Below are 17842 nucleotides of genomic sequence, written 5' to 3' on the forward strand. Positions count from 1 at the left end.
TCTGAGAGGAAAAGTGAGATGTATAGTTATTTTCTCTACTTGATAAATCCTTTCAGAAAGGCAGAATTAAGTTAAGCTTATACGCTCCTGTAAAAGTTCCAGTATTTATTTATTTATAACATTTATATGGTTGCCAATTCAACCGAAAGAACTCTGGATGGCTTTCAGAAAATTCAGCAAAACATAACGGCAAGAATACAAAATCACACTACATACACTGATAAATAATAATAAAAGGTGATCCTAAATAAAAGGACACCATAATCCAATCAGGGGTACAACACAAAAATCCAGAGAAAGAACCAGTTTTTGACAGCCTTTCTAAAGGCCAGCAGGCTCTTTTACGATCTTGCTAGCTTCATTGTAGTTTTCAGGGCTTCCTACGAAAAGCCAGTAGGGTCAGCTTATCCCTGAGATTTGTTTTGCATGATGAGTGAAAATTACCTATTCTTACAGATAGTCCCTGACTTTTGATTACAATGGAGTCCAGGATTCGGTCATAAATTGAGACATGTGACCAGACTCAATTTTACAACTATTTGTATGATGTTCCCTATGTTTATAAATCAAATCACATGGTCATTAAGTAAACCATATATTTGTTAAGTGAATCCCGCATATGCAATGGGTATTATTTGCCATTTTCTGCCAGAAAATGGCAAAAGAATGTCGCAAATCATAGGTCATGTTACCACAGAATACCGCGACCAGTTGTAAACGTGAGCAGCACCTGAAATACAGTTACTTGGAATCGATAATTTAAGTGGAATTCCTATCTCCCAGATTCACAAAACATTATAGAAACATCGAAAACTGAGGGCAGAAAAAGACCCAGGGGTCTATCAAATCTGCCCTTCGGGTTGTTTGTTTGTTTTTTGTTTCCTTTTTAACTTATGTATTTATTAATCGTTTTTATATTTTTTATTTTATTATTATTCTTTATTTATTTAGTCAGATGATAGTCATGTGTTTATTCCAAGCAGGTTTAAACTCAGTTCCTGATGACTGACCCATTATCTTCACTGGAAATTGGTTCCAAGTTTCCACTACTCAGTTTTGTGAAGTAATAGGTTCTAACATTATCCCTAGACAATTAAAAGACTTGATCTGTTTTATTACCATTGATGGACCAATTATACTCTTTTGTTTTCTTTAGAGAGTCAAGGGGATGGCTTTGAAGCAAACATCCGGAAACCATTATGTAAACAAAGTGGAGAGTAGCATTCCTTAAGTCCTGGGAAGGAAGAGAATATTAAGAGGTTCATACTAACTCCTTCCTGATTCACTGGGTTATAAGAGGGAAAGGAGAAGAAGCACTATGGTTCTTACAAGACTGCTATCATTCCTTTGAGGTAGACCAGAACAGGAAACAGACTCCAAGGAGATCTACTGAGATAAGTTCTAACAATAGAATCTAGCAAATCTGACTGTGATTCTCTTCTTCTCCTTCTTATCATCCAATGTACTTTGTCACCTCCAAAAGAATTTTTTTCTCTTTTTGTCATTTTAATATCCTGTCCCTTTATTAATAAACATAATTAATACATAACTTTTCACATTGCTGTATTTCTTTTTTTTAATGGTTTCTGTATCGGATATGACACTGTAGGACAGTGGTTCTCAACCTTTCTAATGCCGCGACCCCATAATACAGTTCCCCATGTTGTGGTGACCCCCAACCACTTATACATCACTGGGTGCCAGGGATGTGGCCAAAGAAAAGGGGGAAAAATGGCGGACAGCCTTGTTTGGCGACCCCCATGAAATGGTCGTTCGACCTCAAATGGGGTCCCGACCCACAGGTTGAGAACCACTGCTGTAGGAGGACAGTACCCCCCCCCCCAGAGAAAGAAATATTTTGGAAATATTAAAAGGTAGAATGTTATATTTCCCCAAAAGGATCTTAAAGGCAGAAAAGCAGGCCCAGTTTTTCTTAATAGCACCAAGCAGAAACTAGGCAGAGGCCAGGTCTATAGAAATGCAGATTGATCATCCTATTCAGAAAGGCTGGAGCCAGTAAGTTAGAAGCTGATGAAATTAGAAAGGCAAAGACCCCTAAAATCTACATACCCCACCCAAACTCTAAAGACATAACCCTTAGGACATAATAGGATTAAACCACCATCAGAATACGAAAAGCACACATTGAACCTCAAAGGTCAAAGTTCATGCCACAGGAACAGGAACTCCAAACACAAAAGCCTAAGAAGGTATAAAAACCCACATGTAGTCAGATTTCCCAGAACCACATTTCTGTCTGGCTCTGCTCTTCAATAAACTACATCCTTCTTTCTAAAGCAGTCTCCATTTTGTTTATTCCCGGCTTGGACTGGACCCCGATGAAGATTTTTCTTTCAACACTGCTCAAACTCTGCCATCTAAGAAAAAAAGGCTACTTACTGGATTAAAGAAATATGCATAGTAAATGAAACAAAAATGGAAAGTTATTTTATGGCTATACCTCAGACCTATAGCACTTGAAAATAGATCTGAGCTTTGATTAAAGCATATTTTTTCTACTTGCATTTTAATCTCCACTTAATTTGGGGGGGGGGGAAATCAAGGTAATGTTTTAATCTGTGAATCTCTGAAGATAGCCTTTGTTTTATTACAATGGAACCCTTTCCTGAGTCAGAACTGATTATGAAAACAAAAGAAAACTACATTTTAAATCAAAATAATAGTTGGAATTGTAGCTCTGCAGTTTAAAAATGTCATAATAGAATTAAATCAACCATTCTATTCAGAACTCATTCATATTGTTCATTAGAAGCAGGACTTTAAAAATGTGAATGAGCCAATTACCTGAAATGACCATCTGCCATCTTCAGGATCTCCTGAAGTCATTATCTCTAGTTTATGCAGACAATCAGGCATATAAAGACATGTTGCACAGTGGAGAATAATTGTGCATTCTGTCATTAAGGCATGTTTGTGCTACCTCTTGGCCCACCAAACACAAATGTATTTCTGTGTAATGTTGATATTATCTCTCATAACACATAATCTTACCAAATTGTCTCTCCCACCCTTTTAACACAGTTTGATCCAATGTTGTATCCCTGTTTTAAAATTAACTTATTCTTTGAGTTGCCAGGGCTCATGTTATAGCCAGCTAGCTAAGGACCAAACCGGATGTTATAGTGACAGGCACATTGATTAGAAGTGACCACTAATAAATTAGTATGTAGGTGAGCAACAAAGGAGAATGGAAGTTAAACCAAACTCTGGTAAATGAAACTTTGGCAGTAGAAATAACTCTTGCTGCAGAAAACGGTATATGAATAAAACAACGACTAGTAAAAACCGTGTGTTGCAGGAGTTTTTGCTTATCCATACTGGATTTTAATTCATCCCATCAGTCCTACACTGTAATAATTTGACCTGACCCACATACAAGCAATTTATCATCAAAACACCCTATTTTGTTCCCACCGAAACAAAAGCTATAAAGCAAAATATTTACATATTTCTGTGTTCCTTGTCTGCTCTCCCTTAATATGTTGATGTCAGAAAAATGCAGGAGGAATGGTTTGCTCAAAAAAAAAATCTTAACATAAGAGGTGAAATTGATATGTCTACTGACCTTACAGAAACCCTACCAAGGACTTTATGCAAGTCTAAATTTGGAAGTGCTAAAATCTGGCACACTGTCCATTAATTACAGGATTCATAATTCACGGAATATAGTAAATTCTTCTTACTACATGAAAACAGAAACTCTTTGTCTGCCTGTTTAATAAACATTTCCCTCTATGTTGTCTCTTGCTCATGAATGGTTTATATATTTTGATATCTGCAGACTGAAGAAGTCCTGAAGATTGATGGAGGGCCATGCTATTCAAACAGCAGGCGTTGCTGAGACAGAAGCTCCTTGTGCTAGGCAGCCTTGCTATTGGAAGCCTTCTCTATCTAGTTGCCAGAGTTGGGAGCTTGGATAGGTAAGTTTTTAAATTAGCATGTGCCGGTGACATCAATAATTATAAATGGCTGTAGGTGCTTTTCCCACCACCACCACCCCACCACCACTCCAATTTCCTCTTAAGCTTTGAATATAATTGAATAGGTTTCCACCTCTTTGTCTCACTGCTAGTGTTTAAAAAGACAATCTGCTGTAGTATTGATTTTCATTATTAGTTTCCTTCTGTATAAAGACGGGGAAGGCACAGGGAAACTGAAGGAGCATTAGCTTGCTGAACCCAGAACATTGGTCCATGTCCATTTATATTCCATGTGCACTAGCATTTGTGTTCAGAAGGCATGTAAAGCAGCATACAATACTGGAAATATGCCACCGTGATAGATCAGCTTTTGTGCGCAATAGCAGGCTAACTTCAAGTTTCAATAAACAGTAGTATTTTGTACATATTCTTTTCTGATGTTTATGGGTGAGCAATTAATATGGTACAGTGGTAGTTAAACTTGTGCACAAGCCTACAAAGTTTGTTTGTCAGTCTTGGATCTTCTTGCACTAGAAAGATTGCTGGGGGATATAGAGCATGTTTTAAACCCTGTTAATTAGATTTTGGTCGGATTTTTTTTCCCCCTTGAAACAGATATAGTGAATGGAAAGATCTTGCTGGAAATGATTATTTTCATGGCAATTGTGAGATATAAAACTAGGCCAGTTTTGTTTATTATTCCTGTTAATGCCCAACATTGTTGGCTTTGAATTACAGGAAACAACTATTTCCAATTTCATATGGAATATGGAACTAAGACTCAATTACCAAATCCTTTTTTCTGTTTTATGATAGTTAAGTTGCTCCAAGAAATGGTAAAATTTAAAGAAGGTCTATTTGATGAAAGATTTATATGTCAAAGTTGCTTTCTGAAATCCATTTGGAAGCAATTAGTATCCTAAAATGGTAATTAAAATTATGCAAAATAATTGTAAAACCTCCATTCAAAAACAGCATACCAGGCTGAGACTGTATTTAGATGGTAAAGGAGCAAACATAAACATTACATGCATTTAGTCAATTATTGGTGTGTTATTTCTTAGATCCAATTGCATTAATGCCAAATTCACATGAGTTGTATAAAAATTCAAGTCACTGGTTGAAAGAGAAAAACAAAGCCAAGATGATTAACTATTTATACTTACATTTAGGGCTTATCTTTCTTCATCATAGAATGCTAGTTAGCATTTATAGGTTCCAGATGGGTTCCCATTTGGACACTGGATACATGTAGAGCTGCTTAATTTTATCTCGGTCATTATACTTGTGTCACCAAATCATATTGTGTGATCAAGCATATGAGCTCCATTACCCCACAGTGTAAAGCAGGTTCATCCCCCACAGTGTACCAAGGATAGGCAAGCAAGCACCAAACAAAACGAACTAGCAACCTAGCTGTCAGGACTGCATTGTGTCTAGCATATGTAGATTTTCCTGATATTGTATGCCATATGCTAAATAACTCCACAGCCCCTGCAGTTTGCGAGCCATAAGGTTTATTAAACAAAATGAATAAGACTTGTCTGTATCTCCAACACTTTATGCATATTAGGACAACAGGCATATTGGTTAAGATGGTTGTGTAGCCCCTTCCAATTAGTTTAGTTTTGTCTCTTGTAAGATCCAGTGTTTGTTCTAATGGATAAGAATATATGTAAGTTAGGGTTGAATTCTGGAGCCATTGGCACTCTTTAAGATTGGTTGTTTGCTTGGAGACATTTCATTGCCTGACCAGGTTACATCATCAGTGCTAGTGAGTGTAAGATTTGCTCCCTGTTTCTATATAGTAGCTTGCTCTGCCAGTGTTAATGGGGGTGTGGTTTTCTCCTTGGTACTTCTTGGATTAAGGTGTTTTGTTTTGTTTTTTTGTTTTTGCTTGATTGTTTGCCTGGTATTAATTCCTGCTTATCTGGGTATAGATTGCTGGAGAAGAAAAGTTCTGGTCCTTTTGTTTCGTTTTTAGCTTTTTATTGTCTCCAGTAGAAGACAATATATGTAGCTCAGAGTTGAACCATGAAGTCTTTGGTGGTCTGGTGCATAACGTTCATTAGCCAACTCAATGATCATGTTACCTAGTCAGCTAATGAAACATCTGCATGCAAACAACTAAAGTAAGAGAGCACCAAGGTTTCCACATTTTTATTGTGTCTTTTGCATGGTATATACATGAGGTTTACTCATGTGTCTATTGATGTCTAATTTACCAAGGCATTGTAAAGTGGTATTAACAACTTTACGTGATCTTGATTCTATCCCTGTGTTAATGCAGCCTAGCACTGTGTTGGCTTTTTTGGCAACTGCAGCACACTGCTTGTCTGTCCTACATAGTGGCTGTTATCGTCATTATACTGTTTTTTATAGATGACTCTTTTCGGGTTTTTTTTTCTTGCTGGCCTAGTGAATCTTTTGATTTAGTTTATTTTATTAGAGTGCTTCAGTTGGTTTGTGCACTATGATGATGCCCTTTTTGATAAAGCTGAGTGGTTATCCATTTTGTTGGAACATGTATAGGTAGTCTATTATCTTTTTCGAGGGTTCTGGTTGTTGCAGTGGGTTTGTATTTCTTTGAATAATGTTCTTACATAGTTTCTTTTACAAGAGATGGGGTGGTTTCTCTGGAGTGCTTGATTAAGGTGGGTTGTTTTTCACCCACCACACTCATTAGCACTGATGATATTACCTATTCTGGAAATGAACACCTGCAACCAACTCAGAGAGCACCAAGCACAATGTTTGTTCTTTTGGTCAACCATCTTCTTTTTACATGCACATTTTTTTTAAATATATAAACTGCTACCCAGAGTCATAAAGAAGTTAGGTAGCCTCAAAATTAAAAAAAAGCATTTATTTATTAGTTTACTTATCTAATTTATATAGCCACCCATCTCACAAAGCAAATGATCCTGGATAGCTCACAATGTTAAAAACAATCAATAAATACTAAAGTTCATTATTATAATTATTAACAAGTAAAACATCTAAAACTTATAAAAAAATCTGAACTGAAATAAAAAGTACATGAAGCAATGTTAACAATAGTGGTGGTACCTCACTAGCTCACTCATCCCCTGGGGTCCTCAGGGCTGCTGACATAACAATACTTGAGGGACCTCTGGTACCTGAGAAGAGATGAGGCCGACATCATCTGGGGGGGGGGAGAAAAGATTTCACAACGCGGGTACCACTGCAGAGAAGAGCTGCTCCCTCAACCTCTTAAAGGTAGTTCCCTAGACAATGAGACCCATAAAATACCTTCCTAGTAGGGTAGGGTAGGGTACGGTGTGATCTGGTAGGGCAACCAGATGAAATCAGGAACAGGCAGTCCCTCAAATAGGACATTTTATGTGTGCCTGTGTTGTTGTTGTTGTTGTTGTTGTTGTTGTATTGTTCCAGAAAAGGCATGCACCTTGATATGCAGATTTTAAATCTCTCCTTTTCATAAAGGTTCTTGCTAAAGACTTGCGCCATTAGTTGCTGTTTGTCCCCAAATGTATTGCACATGGAAACACAGTTTTTATGTGAATTAGCTTGATCTATTAATTGGGTTGCATATATTTGTGCACGTAAAAAAATCATGTGGAAATGTGCAGCTGTGTTTTGCTGGGCAATAATGTTACATTCCTTTTTGGTTTCTGGGGCATCTGTATTTTTCCTCTATTTAGGATAAAATAGATTTTTTTAAAAAGAGAGAGATTATATGAACCTACTAATCAAGAAAAAGATGAGAAGGAGATTGGGAGAGACAGATGTTTTGAACAATTGAGAATACAATGTTTTTCAGGTGAGTTGTCAGCTTTCTAATATAGTTATGACTTTGCTTGCTGTTTATGATCTTTATTTTTCAACAGTTAAATGAAAGTAAACTAAATACGCAGCTAGGTAACAGTAATGTAAGATTAATCTTACATTGCACTTCAGTGAAGGGGTATTGTGTTTTTTCACATTCTCTCATTTGTAAGAATCCTTGCCTAATTTCATTCAAAAAAAGAAAAGATGCTTCCTACCATCGTCTACCATCAAAATCCTACATTGTGAAGATATGCAAAATGGTCCCAGGCAATTATGTAGTTACATAGAGTGGACAGAAATTCCTTCTTGTCTCATGCTGGAACTTGGCCTATGACCTCAGGCATGAAATTCAATTAACCTTTTCCCCAATCTAGGCTTGCCTGGCTACAAATGTTATTAATGGTCATAAGATTATCCAGACATAGTACTTGACTCTTGAACTTCTGCAATGGTGACTTCCAGAGGATCCATATATAATATGCTAATGGGAAAAAGGAATGATTTTATTTTTCTCTCTCATTGCACATGATGGATATGTAGTCATCAGTGAATTCTGCCCTGATGATCCAAAAATCTGGATATCCTATCTCTGTAATATCTCTTTTACCCATTGAAACAGATCTTGGGGCACATTAATAGTAGACCTTCTATATCCCACCTGCTGGAGCTATACAACTCAGTGCTTGCATTGTGGCATGAGCACTAATCAACCAATAGAAAGCAGTGGTTACAGAAGAGCTAAGAATCGTGTTAGAGGATTAGATATGAACAGTGAAGTCAGGAAATGAAGCCAAAGAATAACAGCATCTCACTTTCCCTCCCATTTAAGTCCCCCTTTGATGTAAGCCCCTGTCCTTTGTAAGGCCCATATTAGTATTTGATATCTCTTCCCTGCTGAGGCTGATTGCTCTAAATGAGATGGGCAGGGAGAGCCCAGAGTAGTTCTTAGAACCCCTTCCTACTAACAATGAGGTGTGGCACGGTTTCCTGCCATTTTGAAGCCAGAACATATTGGTTAAAAACTGTAGAAAAAGTTTCCAAATAAGCTTAACGTGGTTTTAGAAAAAAAACCAAAAACCCTCAAACCTCTCTCCAAAATCAGGGAAAAGCAGAGCAGAAAAAAAGAAAATTCTGTCCCTGGCATTGCGTGAACAAGCTCCATCCAGTTTCTATTATCACCCTACTTACTACCCTGCAGTCCTCAAGTAACCAGGCTCTCGAGTGCCCCGCTCTAAATTACAGCTCTATGGTGTACTGCATAGAATGGCCAATTCCTTTCTTGAAAGGCTTGCTATATGGTGAGCTGCTTTTCATGAAGCTGCATCATTCATCCACATGTTTTCATCAGTTTATTTCTGGCCAAAATTGACATTTCATATTTCCTTAAAAAAAACCTGAGGTCCTCAGGTAGGATTCTGATGCTCTAGAACAGTGGTTCTCAACCTTTCTAATGCCGCAACCCCATAATACAGTTCCCCATGTTGTGGTGACCCCCAACCACTTATACATAACTGGGTGCCAGGGGCGTGGCCAAACAAAAGGAGGAAAAATGGCAGACAGCCTTGTTTGGCAACCCCTGTGAAATGGTTGTTCGACCCCAAATGGTGTCCCAACCCTCAGGTTGAGAACCACTGCTCTAGAATAAAGCAGGTGCTCCAGGTTCTGTAGTTCTTTAGCCCCTATTCCTTCCCCTGGCACCAGTGCAGGACAAGTGAGAATTTCACAGAAAGTGTATTAGAAGACAAAATACAATTATGAAAATATACAAGTGGTGAGAATCAGAAATAGTTCCCTACAAATGAACCAGCAAATGTTTGGAAAATTCTTAAAAATATCGCTGGTTACCGCAAACCTTCTTTCCATGCTGAAGGGAATCGACAACTGGCAGATGACCTGAATGTGTTTTACTGTAGGTTTGAGAGGAAACCACTGCCAACTAATGCCACCATCTCCATCACAGATACACCAACAATAGCCAAGCTTCCTACAACTGATCCCATCCCTTTGGGCCCCACAACTCTGGTGATCACAGAAAAAGATGTGTGAGATCTATTTCACAGACAAAGGCAGGAAAAGCACCAGAGCCAGACTAAGTAACTCCTTCTTGCTTGAAAGCTTGCTGACCAACTGGCCCCCATCTTCACCCGCATCTTTCATAAATCACTAGAGATGTGTTATGTTCCTTCTTGCTTCAAACGCTCTATCATCCCAGTGTCAAAGAAACCCTCCATCAAGGAGCTGAACAACTACAGACCAGTTGCTCTGACATCCGTAGTTATGAAAACCCTTGAAAGGTTAATGCTGGCCCACCTGAAAACCATCATGGATCCACTGTTAGACCCCTTGCAATTTGCCTACTGAGCAAAAAGATCAGCAGATGATGCTGTTAATATGGCTCTGCACTACATCCTACATCTTGAATCTCCAAAGACTTATGCAAGAGTCCTTTTTATAGGCTTCAACTCGGCATTCAATACTATCATTCCAGATATTCTTCTAACTAAACTGATTCAGCTAGCCGTGCCTGACCACGCTAGTAAGTGGATCATAAGCTTTCTAACAGACAGGAAGCAGCAGGTGAAGCTAGGCAAAATCACATCAGATACCTCTATAATTAGCACAGAGCAGCCCCAGGGCTGTGTGCTCTCTTCACTCCTCGCTCTATACCAGTGACTGCATCTCAAAGGATCCCTCTGTTAAAGTACTGAAGTTTGTAGATGATACAATTGTGATTTATCTGCATACATACAGGAAGTTCAACAACTAGCCTTGTGGTGTGGCCAGAACAATCTTGAACTGAACACAGTCAAAACTGTAGAAATGATAGTAGGTTTTAGCTTAATAGCTTTTAGTTTAAGCCCTCCTATTCTACCATCTCTTACAATTCCGTACCACACAGTATCAACAGTAGAAACCTTCAAGTTTCTAGGTTCTATAATATCGCAAAACTTAAAATGGACACCTAACATCAAAAATGTGATCACAAAAGCACAACAAAAAATGTTCTTCCTATGCCAACTCACAAAGCTCAGACTGTCCCAAAAGCTGCTGATACAGTTCTACAAAGGAATTATTGAGTCTGTCATTTGCACCTCTATAACTGTCTGATTTGGCACTGGAACCAAACAAGTCAGACATAGACTTCAATGAATAGTTAGAACTGCAGAGAAAACAATTGCTACCAGCCTGCCTTCCCTTGAGGACCTGTATACTGCACAAGCCAGAAAGAGGGCTATGAAAATATTTACACACCCCTCACATCCTGGACATAAACTGTTTCAACTTCTTTCCTCAACATGACACTAAAGGACATTGCATGCCAGAACAACTAGACCAGTGTTTCTCAACCTTGACAATTTTAAGCCATGTGGACTTCAACTCCCAGGACAATTTTTTTTCCCCCATGCCATCACTCTGCTAAACAACTAATCCCCACAACATTGTCAAACTACCTAGTAGGGTTGTATTACTATTATCCTTCTCATTTTTCCTATTACCTATTTCCTTATCTTCTTATGACTATAACTTTGTTGCTTGTATCTTACAATTTATATTAACTGTTTTATTTAGTATCCTAGTATGATTTATTTATGTGTCATGTGTGTGGGTTTCCTGGTTAACAAGCTCATTAGCTCCTTTAAAAAAAAATCTAATTCAGTTGTATCCTAAATATGATGGTGGGGAGAGGAATATATTCTTGTGCAGAAAGCAAAATAATTTTCCAAGGTAAAAAGACATTACAATTCTAGAAAATACAATGTTTTCCTCCCAGGATATTAAGTTGTGAAAAACTTGTGCCTTGCAATGAAGTTAGTTCTCAAGTCATCAACATTTGTTTTAGGATTAGACTACATAATACACTTTATAGTACCACATTTTTAAAAAATAGTGCGTGTAAAACGTTATTACAGTTCTTCTGAATGGATGCATTTCCAGGCAACACCTACTACTAAGGTTGAAACATAGAGAGGGATAATTAACCTTTTTTTCTTTAAAAATGCCTTTTTGCCCAAACAGCAAAAATACTTCATATAAGAAATGGGATAGTAGGTACAGCTTCAAGGGTAATATTTTCAAGAAGAAAAAGCACAAGGAGTTAAAGTGAAATTTATTTTATACCTGCAGTGCAATTTGATCTGGATTGCAGTTTCTTTTTATTCATCATCTCAATAGTTTGCACATAATTTAAAACCTATATGTAGATTGGTTTTTAGCTAGTATTTGTTGGATAGCTGCTGATTTTGAAACAGTTTTCCAAGATTAAGTAAAAATAATTATCCCAGCAAGAGCTATTTGCTTCTTTTTTTAAAAAAAATATGCTTATAGTAATATACACTGATATGTAAAAATGCAGATGCATGTAGTTGTTTCACCACAGTGCTGTATTTAATACACAGAAATAATTGTGCACTATCTGTGCCTCCCTTAAATTTGTTCTGGATGATCCCTAATCCTTTTGAGCATTATGCAGATGTGCAAGGAGTTGCAGAGCAATCTATTCTGCCAAAAATTTCTGATCCACCAGCTGACTATCAATTATCAACGTAGGCATAATAATGACCTTTATTGTATTTTCAATTCATTGTACAATTAGCAGGTATAATTTCCTTTGTAAGAAACAGCTACATCTCAATTTACAGCCATTCATTTAGTGACTATTCAGAGTTGCAACAACACTGAAATAAGTGACTCATGAGCATCATAGCATACCCGCAGTTGCACAATCAAAATTCAGGGGCTTGAGTGTCAGCTGAATTTACAAAGGTTGCAGCATCCTGGGATCGTGTGATTACCATTTGCAACCTTCCTATTTTGCTTCCAACAAGCAAAATCAGTAGAAAAAGCTGAATAACAACTGCAGTGATTCACTTAACAACAAGCAAAAAATTTTTTGTAAAATCAGGTATGACTCACTTAATAACTGCCTTGATTAACAGTAGAAATTCAGATCCCAGTTATGATCAGAAGGATTACCTCTAGGAGTTTTGATTAGATTTGATTAAACTGAAGCGGAAAAAAGTGAGATGATTTGAACTGAATCTGCTATCATGAGAAGGAACCTCGGACTACCTTGAATTGGCTCTGGTCCAGTTCAGAATTTCAGCAAGGTTCCAGCCTTGAGCTACATCTTTGATTATACTAATCAACTTGCTTGCTTGCCCCTTTAATATGGGGTGGAGAAGTAGGGTAGCTTTCATTTTATGCCATGGTGGGTAGGGGAATGGAAAGGGACCAATGGAAATTACTAGATTTTATTGATGGTCAGCTCTTCCTTCAATGCAGTGATCCAAGTGATCAGTATACCAGGACCAGCAAAATCACAGTGACTATAATGATTTGCTACAATATGAATAGATATTACTACATTCTAATTACTAGGTTATTGCTTTCTAAAATTGTATTAATTATTTAAAAATGTATTCAGTTCTTTATAAGCAAATAATTTACCCGTGTTTCCCTGAAAATAAGACCGGGTCTTTTTTTTTTTTTTGCCTCCAAAAGAGACACCAGATCTTATTTTCAGGGGATGTCTTACTCAACTCTGGCACTGACAGCCCCGTCCAGCCAGTCCACTTCTTCTGGGGCCAAAGGAGCAGCTTCATTTTGCAGCTGCATTCCGGCCTGCATTTTGCAGTCAGGCCTTTCCGGAAGACCTATGCAGCCGAGTACTTAGCTATGGATTCGATCCATAGCTCGGTCTTTGGCTGCAGAGGTCTTGCAGAACCAAGCTTTGGTATGACTGAGAAATGCAGGTCTGGCTGCAGAAGACACCTCAGAAGAAGTGGGCCAGTGAGGAGAGGCCTGGCTGCAAGGTAAGTGGGTGCAGGGAGTGTGGGGCAGATCCACCCCCCCCACCCTAGCTTGATTTTTTAAGTGTGTGCCTTGCCCCAAAACTAGGGCTTATTTGGGGGGTAAGGCTTATATTAGGCCCACCCCCAAAATCAAGGTAGGGCTTATTTTGGGGGTGGGACTTACTTTCAGGGAAACACGGTAGTAGTAGTTTAATCAGTAGTGAATTTTTAAATGTCCATCTCAACATTCCCCCAAATCAGTTCTATTGCATTCAGATTTCTGAAGGAGAATCATTTTTCCCTACAATGTTCTTTCCTTTTTTATAAAATACTTTTGTCAGTGTGTCTGAAGTATGACATGTCATTCACCACTGAAATACATCTGCAAATTTTATCCAAGTTTATCCTGAAGGAATCAAAATTCAAGCATAATTTTTTTAAAAAAAAAATCAAAACTTAAATAAAAGTTGCTGTACTTGAAAATTCTAATTCTGTTTTGGAAATTTAAGGGAAATTTGATAGGCTTAAATTCAGGTTCAGAAAGTAGGCTTGAATTGTTCCAAATTAAATAAGGGGACATCCAAGGCAAACTTGCAGAATTGAATCTGTGCACACTTGTCTTATAAAGTACAGGGAGGCAGGCAGGGAGGGGGAGAGGGAGGGAGAGGGAGAGAGATAAATATAGATAGATATAGGTATTATACTGCCAACTTTTCAGAATGTTGTTAACATATATGAGTGTCAAAAATATGCTCATCTTCCAAAATGTAACTGAAAATAAAGAGTGGATCAGTGTGGAACTTTCTGAGAATAAAACAAGCACATATTTTTTTTTTTTGGGGGGGGGGGTGCTAATTTATAAGTGAGAGACAAATTGTGTATTGTCTATTCCTGCCATGAAAATAGATATCAGTATCTTGCCTTATTAATAGGACTATGTGAATCATCTCAAAATTCATCATAAATTATAGATTAATTATTTATTGTTAATATCATTACTTATTATTGCCATCCTAAATCTGTCCACTGCAGGATAAAGGTCTCTTTGTTGTAGGTGATGAACCTTAATCTACCAGGCTAATCTGATGTGGATTGATAGATAAATAAACACACACAAGAGAGAGATAGGGAGAGGGAGGGAGGGAGGGAGGGAAAGAGAGAGAGAGAGAACACAATGTCCACTCTAACGTTAATGCTATATGGCCCATTCCCAGTTATATGACATTAACTTTAGTGAACTGAATAGAGCTTCTGATTGGACAGGTATAAAATTTCAGTGTTAATAATGCAAATTACTATTTCTCCTTTTATTTTTCCAATTGCAGACTGCAACCCATTTGCCCTATTGAAGGCCGATTTGGACTCCATGGACAAGATGAAATCCCACTCAGAGCTCTACAGTTTAAGCGTGGATTGTTGCATGAATTCCGAAAGGGTAATGCCAGCAAAGAGCAAATTCGACTTCACAGTTTGGTCCAGCAAATCCCCAAGGCCATAATAATTGGAGTGAGGAAAGGAGGAACTCGAGCACTACTAGAAATGCTAAATCTTCATCCAGCAGTGGTCAAAGCCTCTCAAGAAATACACTTCTTTGACAATGATGAGAACTATGCCAAGGGCATTGAGTGGTATAGGAAAAAAATGCCATTTTCATATCCTCATCAAATAACCATTGAGAAAAGCCCTGCATACTTTATCACAGAGGAAGTCCCTGAAAGGATTTATAAAATGAACTCATCCATCAAATTACTGATCATTGTCAGGGAACCCACAACAAGAGCTATTTCTGATTACACTCAGGTGCTGGAGGGAAAGGAAAGGAAGAATAAAACCTATTACAAATTTGAAAAGTTGGCCATTGATCCTAACACCTGTGAGGTGAACACTAAATACAAGGCAGTAAGAACCAGCATCTACACCAAGCATCTGGAGAGATGGTTAAAATACTTTCCCGTAGAGCAGTTTCATATTGTTGATGGCGATCGTCTCATTACAGAACCGCTGCCAGAACTCCAGCTGGTAGAAAAGTTCTTAAATCTTCCTCCAAGGATAAGTCAATATAATTTGTATTTCAATGCCACCAGAGGGTTTTACTGCTTGAGATTTAACATTGTCTTTAACAAGTGCCTGGCGGGAAGCAAAGGACGCATTCATCCAGAGGTAGATGCCTCTGTCATTACCAAATTGCGCAAGTTCTTTCACCCTTTCAATCAGAAATTTTACCAGATCACAGGGAGGACATTTAACTGGCCCTAAGACAAACTTCCTACAACACTGTGTGTTGCACCTGGAGATATGCAACCATATCTCTAGTAGAGTATATAAAAAATATGCACTTTTCATACTCTGTTATCAAAGTAATCTTTTTTTCATGCGTACTTGTACATATGCAGTGTGTGACCAAATATAAGATGGGATCAATTTTTCTACAGAACATGCGTAACATGAAATTTACTCTCTGCATAATTGCATCATTTTATGCTGTACAATTAAATGAGAAAATGTCATTTAAAGAAATTAACTCAGCTACTCAGTTCAAAGGGTCAGCACTCTGTTTGCTCCATAAAATTTAATATTAAACGTAGCTGGAGAGAGGGCAGAATATTGCTTTAAAATTCATTGTGATTCTAATTGACTGCAATTAGAATTCATTTTTGAAAAATCTGCAGTGCAATATTGTATTTCTAAATATTGTTTAGAAATATTATATTTCTATTATAACATATTTCTAAAAGAATATTGGCCCTTTAAAAAGAATACATTTATGCTGCAGGCTTATATCGGCTTATCACTGCTCCCTAGGAAACCTCTATTTTGGTAACAAGAAGAGGCTAATAACATTTTTATGAATAATTCTCACTACTTCCATGAATTGGGGTGGGGGAAATTATGCCAATTAAATGGATGAAAAGCCAGTATAAGTCTGCTGTATGATTATACCCTATATGATGCTAAGTTCTTTTGAAAAATATTTTCCTAGTGTTGAAAAAAAACTTTCTCATGCAATCAACATAGTTTCAAATTTCCTGTGGTGAGTTTGCACTATTGTTTTTAATTGTATGGATCATCTTGGCACTTAGAGCATGTCAATCATGTGTCAAAACAGAAGTCTTTTTTCTCCCTTCTATGCTTGTATGTTGACAAAAATTTGATGTACATATTGTATATTGTTTGTAAATACTGGTTTCACACTAAGTAATTCTATTTTGTAAACTAAATATGGCTATTTAATTTATTGTGAAAATTAAATTTATTGTGGTATTTAAAATGGAATGGATTAAAATTGCTATATGTGCAATTTGTTTTTTGTTTTTCTTCAGTGGATGTCTATGATGTCTCATTATCTCAAACAGCAAGCTTTTCATTGAAACAATTCATGAGTTCAGCAGGAGTCAAGGTCTGAGTATGCAAATCCACCATTAAGTTGGTAATCCATAATGACTGCATTGTTGTCAGGTGTATTTTTAGCTGTGTCTGTAAAAAGAAGACTGTATACTATGCAAAAACATCAAGCATCATTAGTTCTGCAGCTGTAAGAGCATTACAAATGGAAAGCTACCAAAAATGTTTTTAAAATGTTATTATTCCTATAATAAGATGATGGTGCTTATATGGAACTTTTCTGCTTCCATGAATCATATCCATAGGTGCAAATAGAAGCTTAAGTTTAAGGCAATTTATTATAACAATTTAAGAAACTGGATTTTCATGAGAGCACTGCCTAGGATGAATTGGGAAACTCATTGTACTCACTGAAGCTCAGGGTTTCAGCATCAAATCACATTCATTTCAATTCTTCAAGGTTTTTTCATTGATTTCACTAGAAAACTAGGTTAAAATAGACTTATAATGAAGTAAAGATGAGTGAAATCACTAGGACATAGGATTTATGGTTTTAAAAAAGGCTCATTTGGGTTTTTTTGATTCTATGGGAATGAAGAAAGAGAAGGATCTGATGCACTTAAAGGAATGGAAATGTCACTGGATAATGGTTGCAAAGAAATAGCAACCCCATTTGGCATGGCTGCATGTTAACAATATAAGCCTTTTGCATTTGTGTGTATTCCTCACACGTACATAACCTAAGTAAAATACACAGAAGTTCCAAGAATAGTTTGTAACTACTCTAACTACTGGAATTGAGCTATTAGGTTTTCTTTAGATTTCACCACTGTGTTCATAACATCAAGAAAAGCAAAGAATGTAAGTGCAAATCAAATGTAACTGATTTGTAAAGCATAAGGTATTTCAGAGAAAGAAACAGATAATTTTCTATGTGTCTATATGCAACTGATCTCT

The 17842-nt window shown here is 37.2% G+C and overlaps 1 protein-coding gene and 1 long non-coding RNA gene across 8 annotated transcripts in view; one reads left to right on the forward strand and one right to left on the reverse strand.

Moving 5' to 3' along the window:
• HS3ST5 (heparan sulfate-glucosamine 3-sulfotransferase 5) overlaps positions 1–16841 on the forward strand; it is a 123286-nt gene extending 106445 nt beyond the window's left edge. For 4 of the 5 annotated variants that reach the window (XM_039336672.1, XM_039336673.1, XM_039336675.1 and 1 more), the window contains 2 exons: positions 3803–3941; positions 14869–16841. In XM_039336672.1, the coding sequence (XP_039192606.1) occupies positions 3835–3941; positions 14869–15799 (1038 nt within the window). In that variant the 5' untranslated portion in view covers positions 3803–3834 and the 3' untranslated portion in view covers positions 15800–16841. Of the gene's footprint in view, positions 1–1156; positions 1260–3802; positions 3942–14868 lie in introns of all 5 variants that reach the window. The other variant, XM_039336674.1, reaches the window with a different exon arrangement.
• Positions 1–17842, reverse strand: part of LOC120305215 — a 147780-nt gene that overhangs the window by 94851 nt on the left and 35087 nt on the right. The window lies entirely within an intron of this gene.

Source organism: Crotalus tigris, unplaced genomic scaffold (assembly GCF_016545835.1).
Source record: "Crotalus tigris isolate CLP2741 ecotype Arizona unplaced genomic scaffold, ASM1654583v1 scf7180000017666.379230911805:20528666, whole genome shotgun sequence".
NCBI classification, from domain to species: domain Eukaryota; kingdom Metazoa; phylum Chordata; class Lepidosauria; order Squamata; family Viperidae; genus Crotalus; species Crotalus tigris.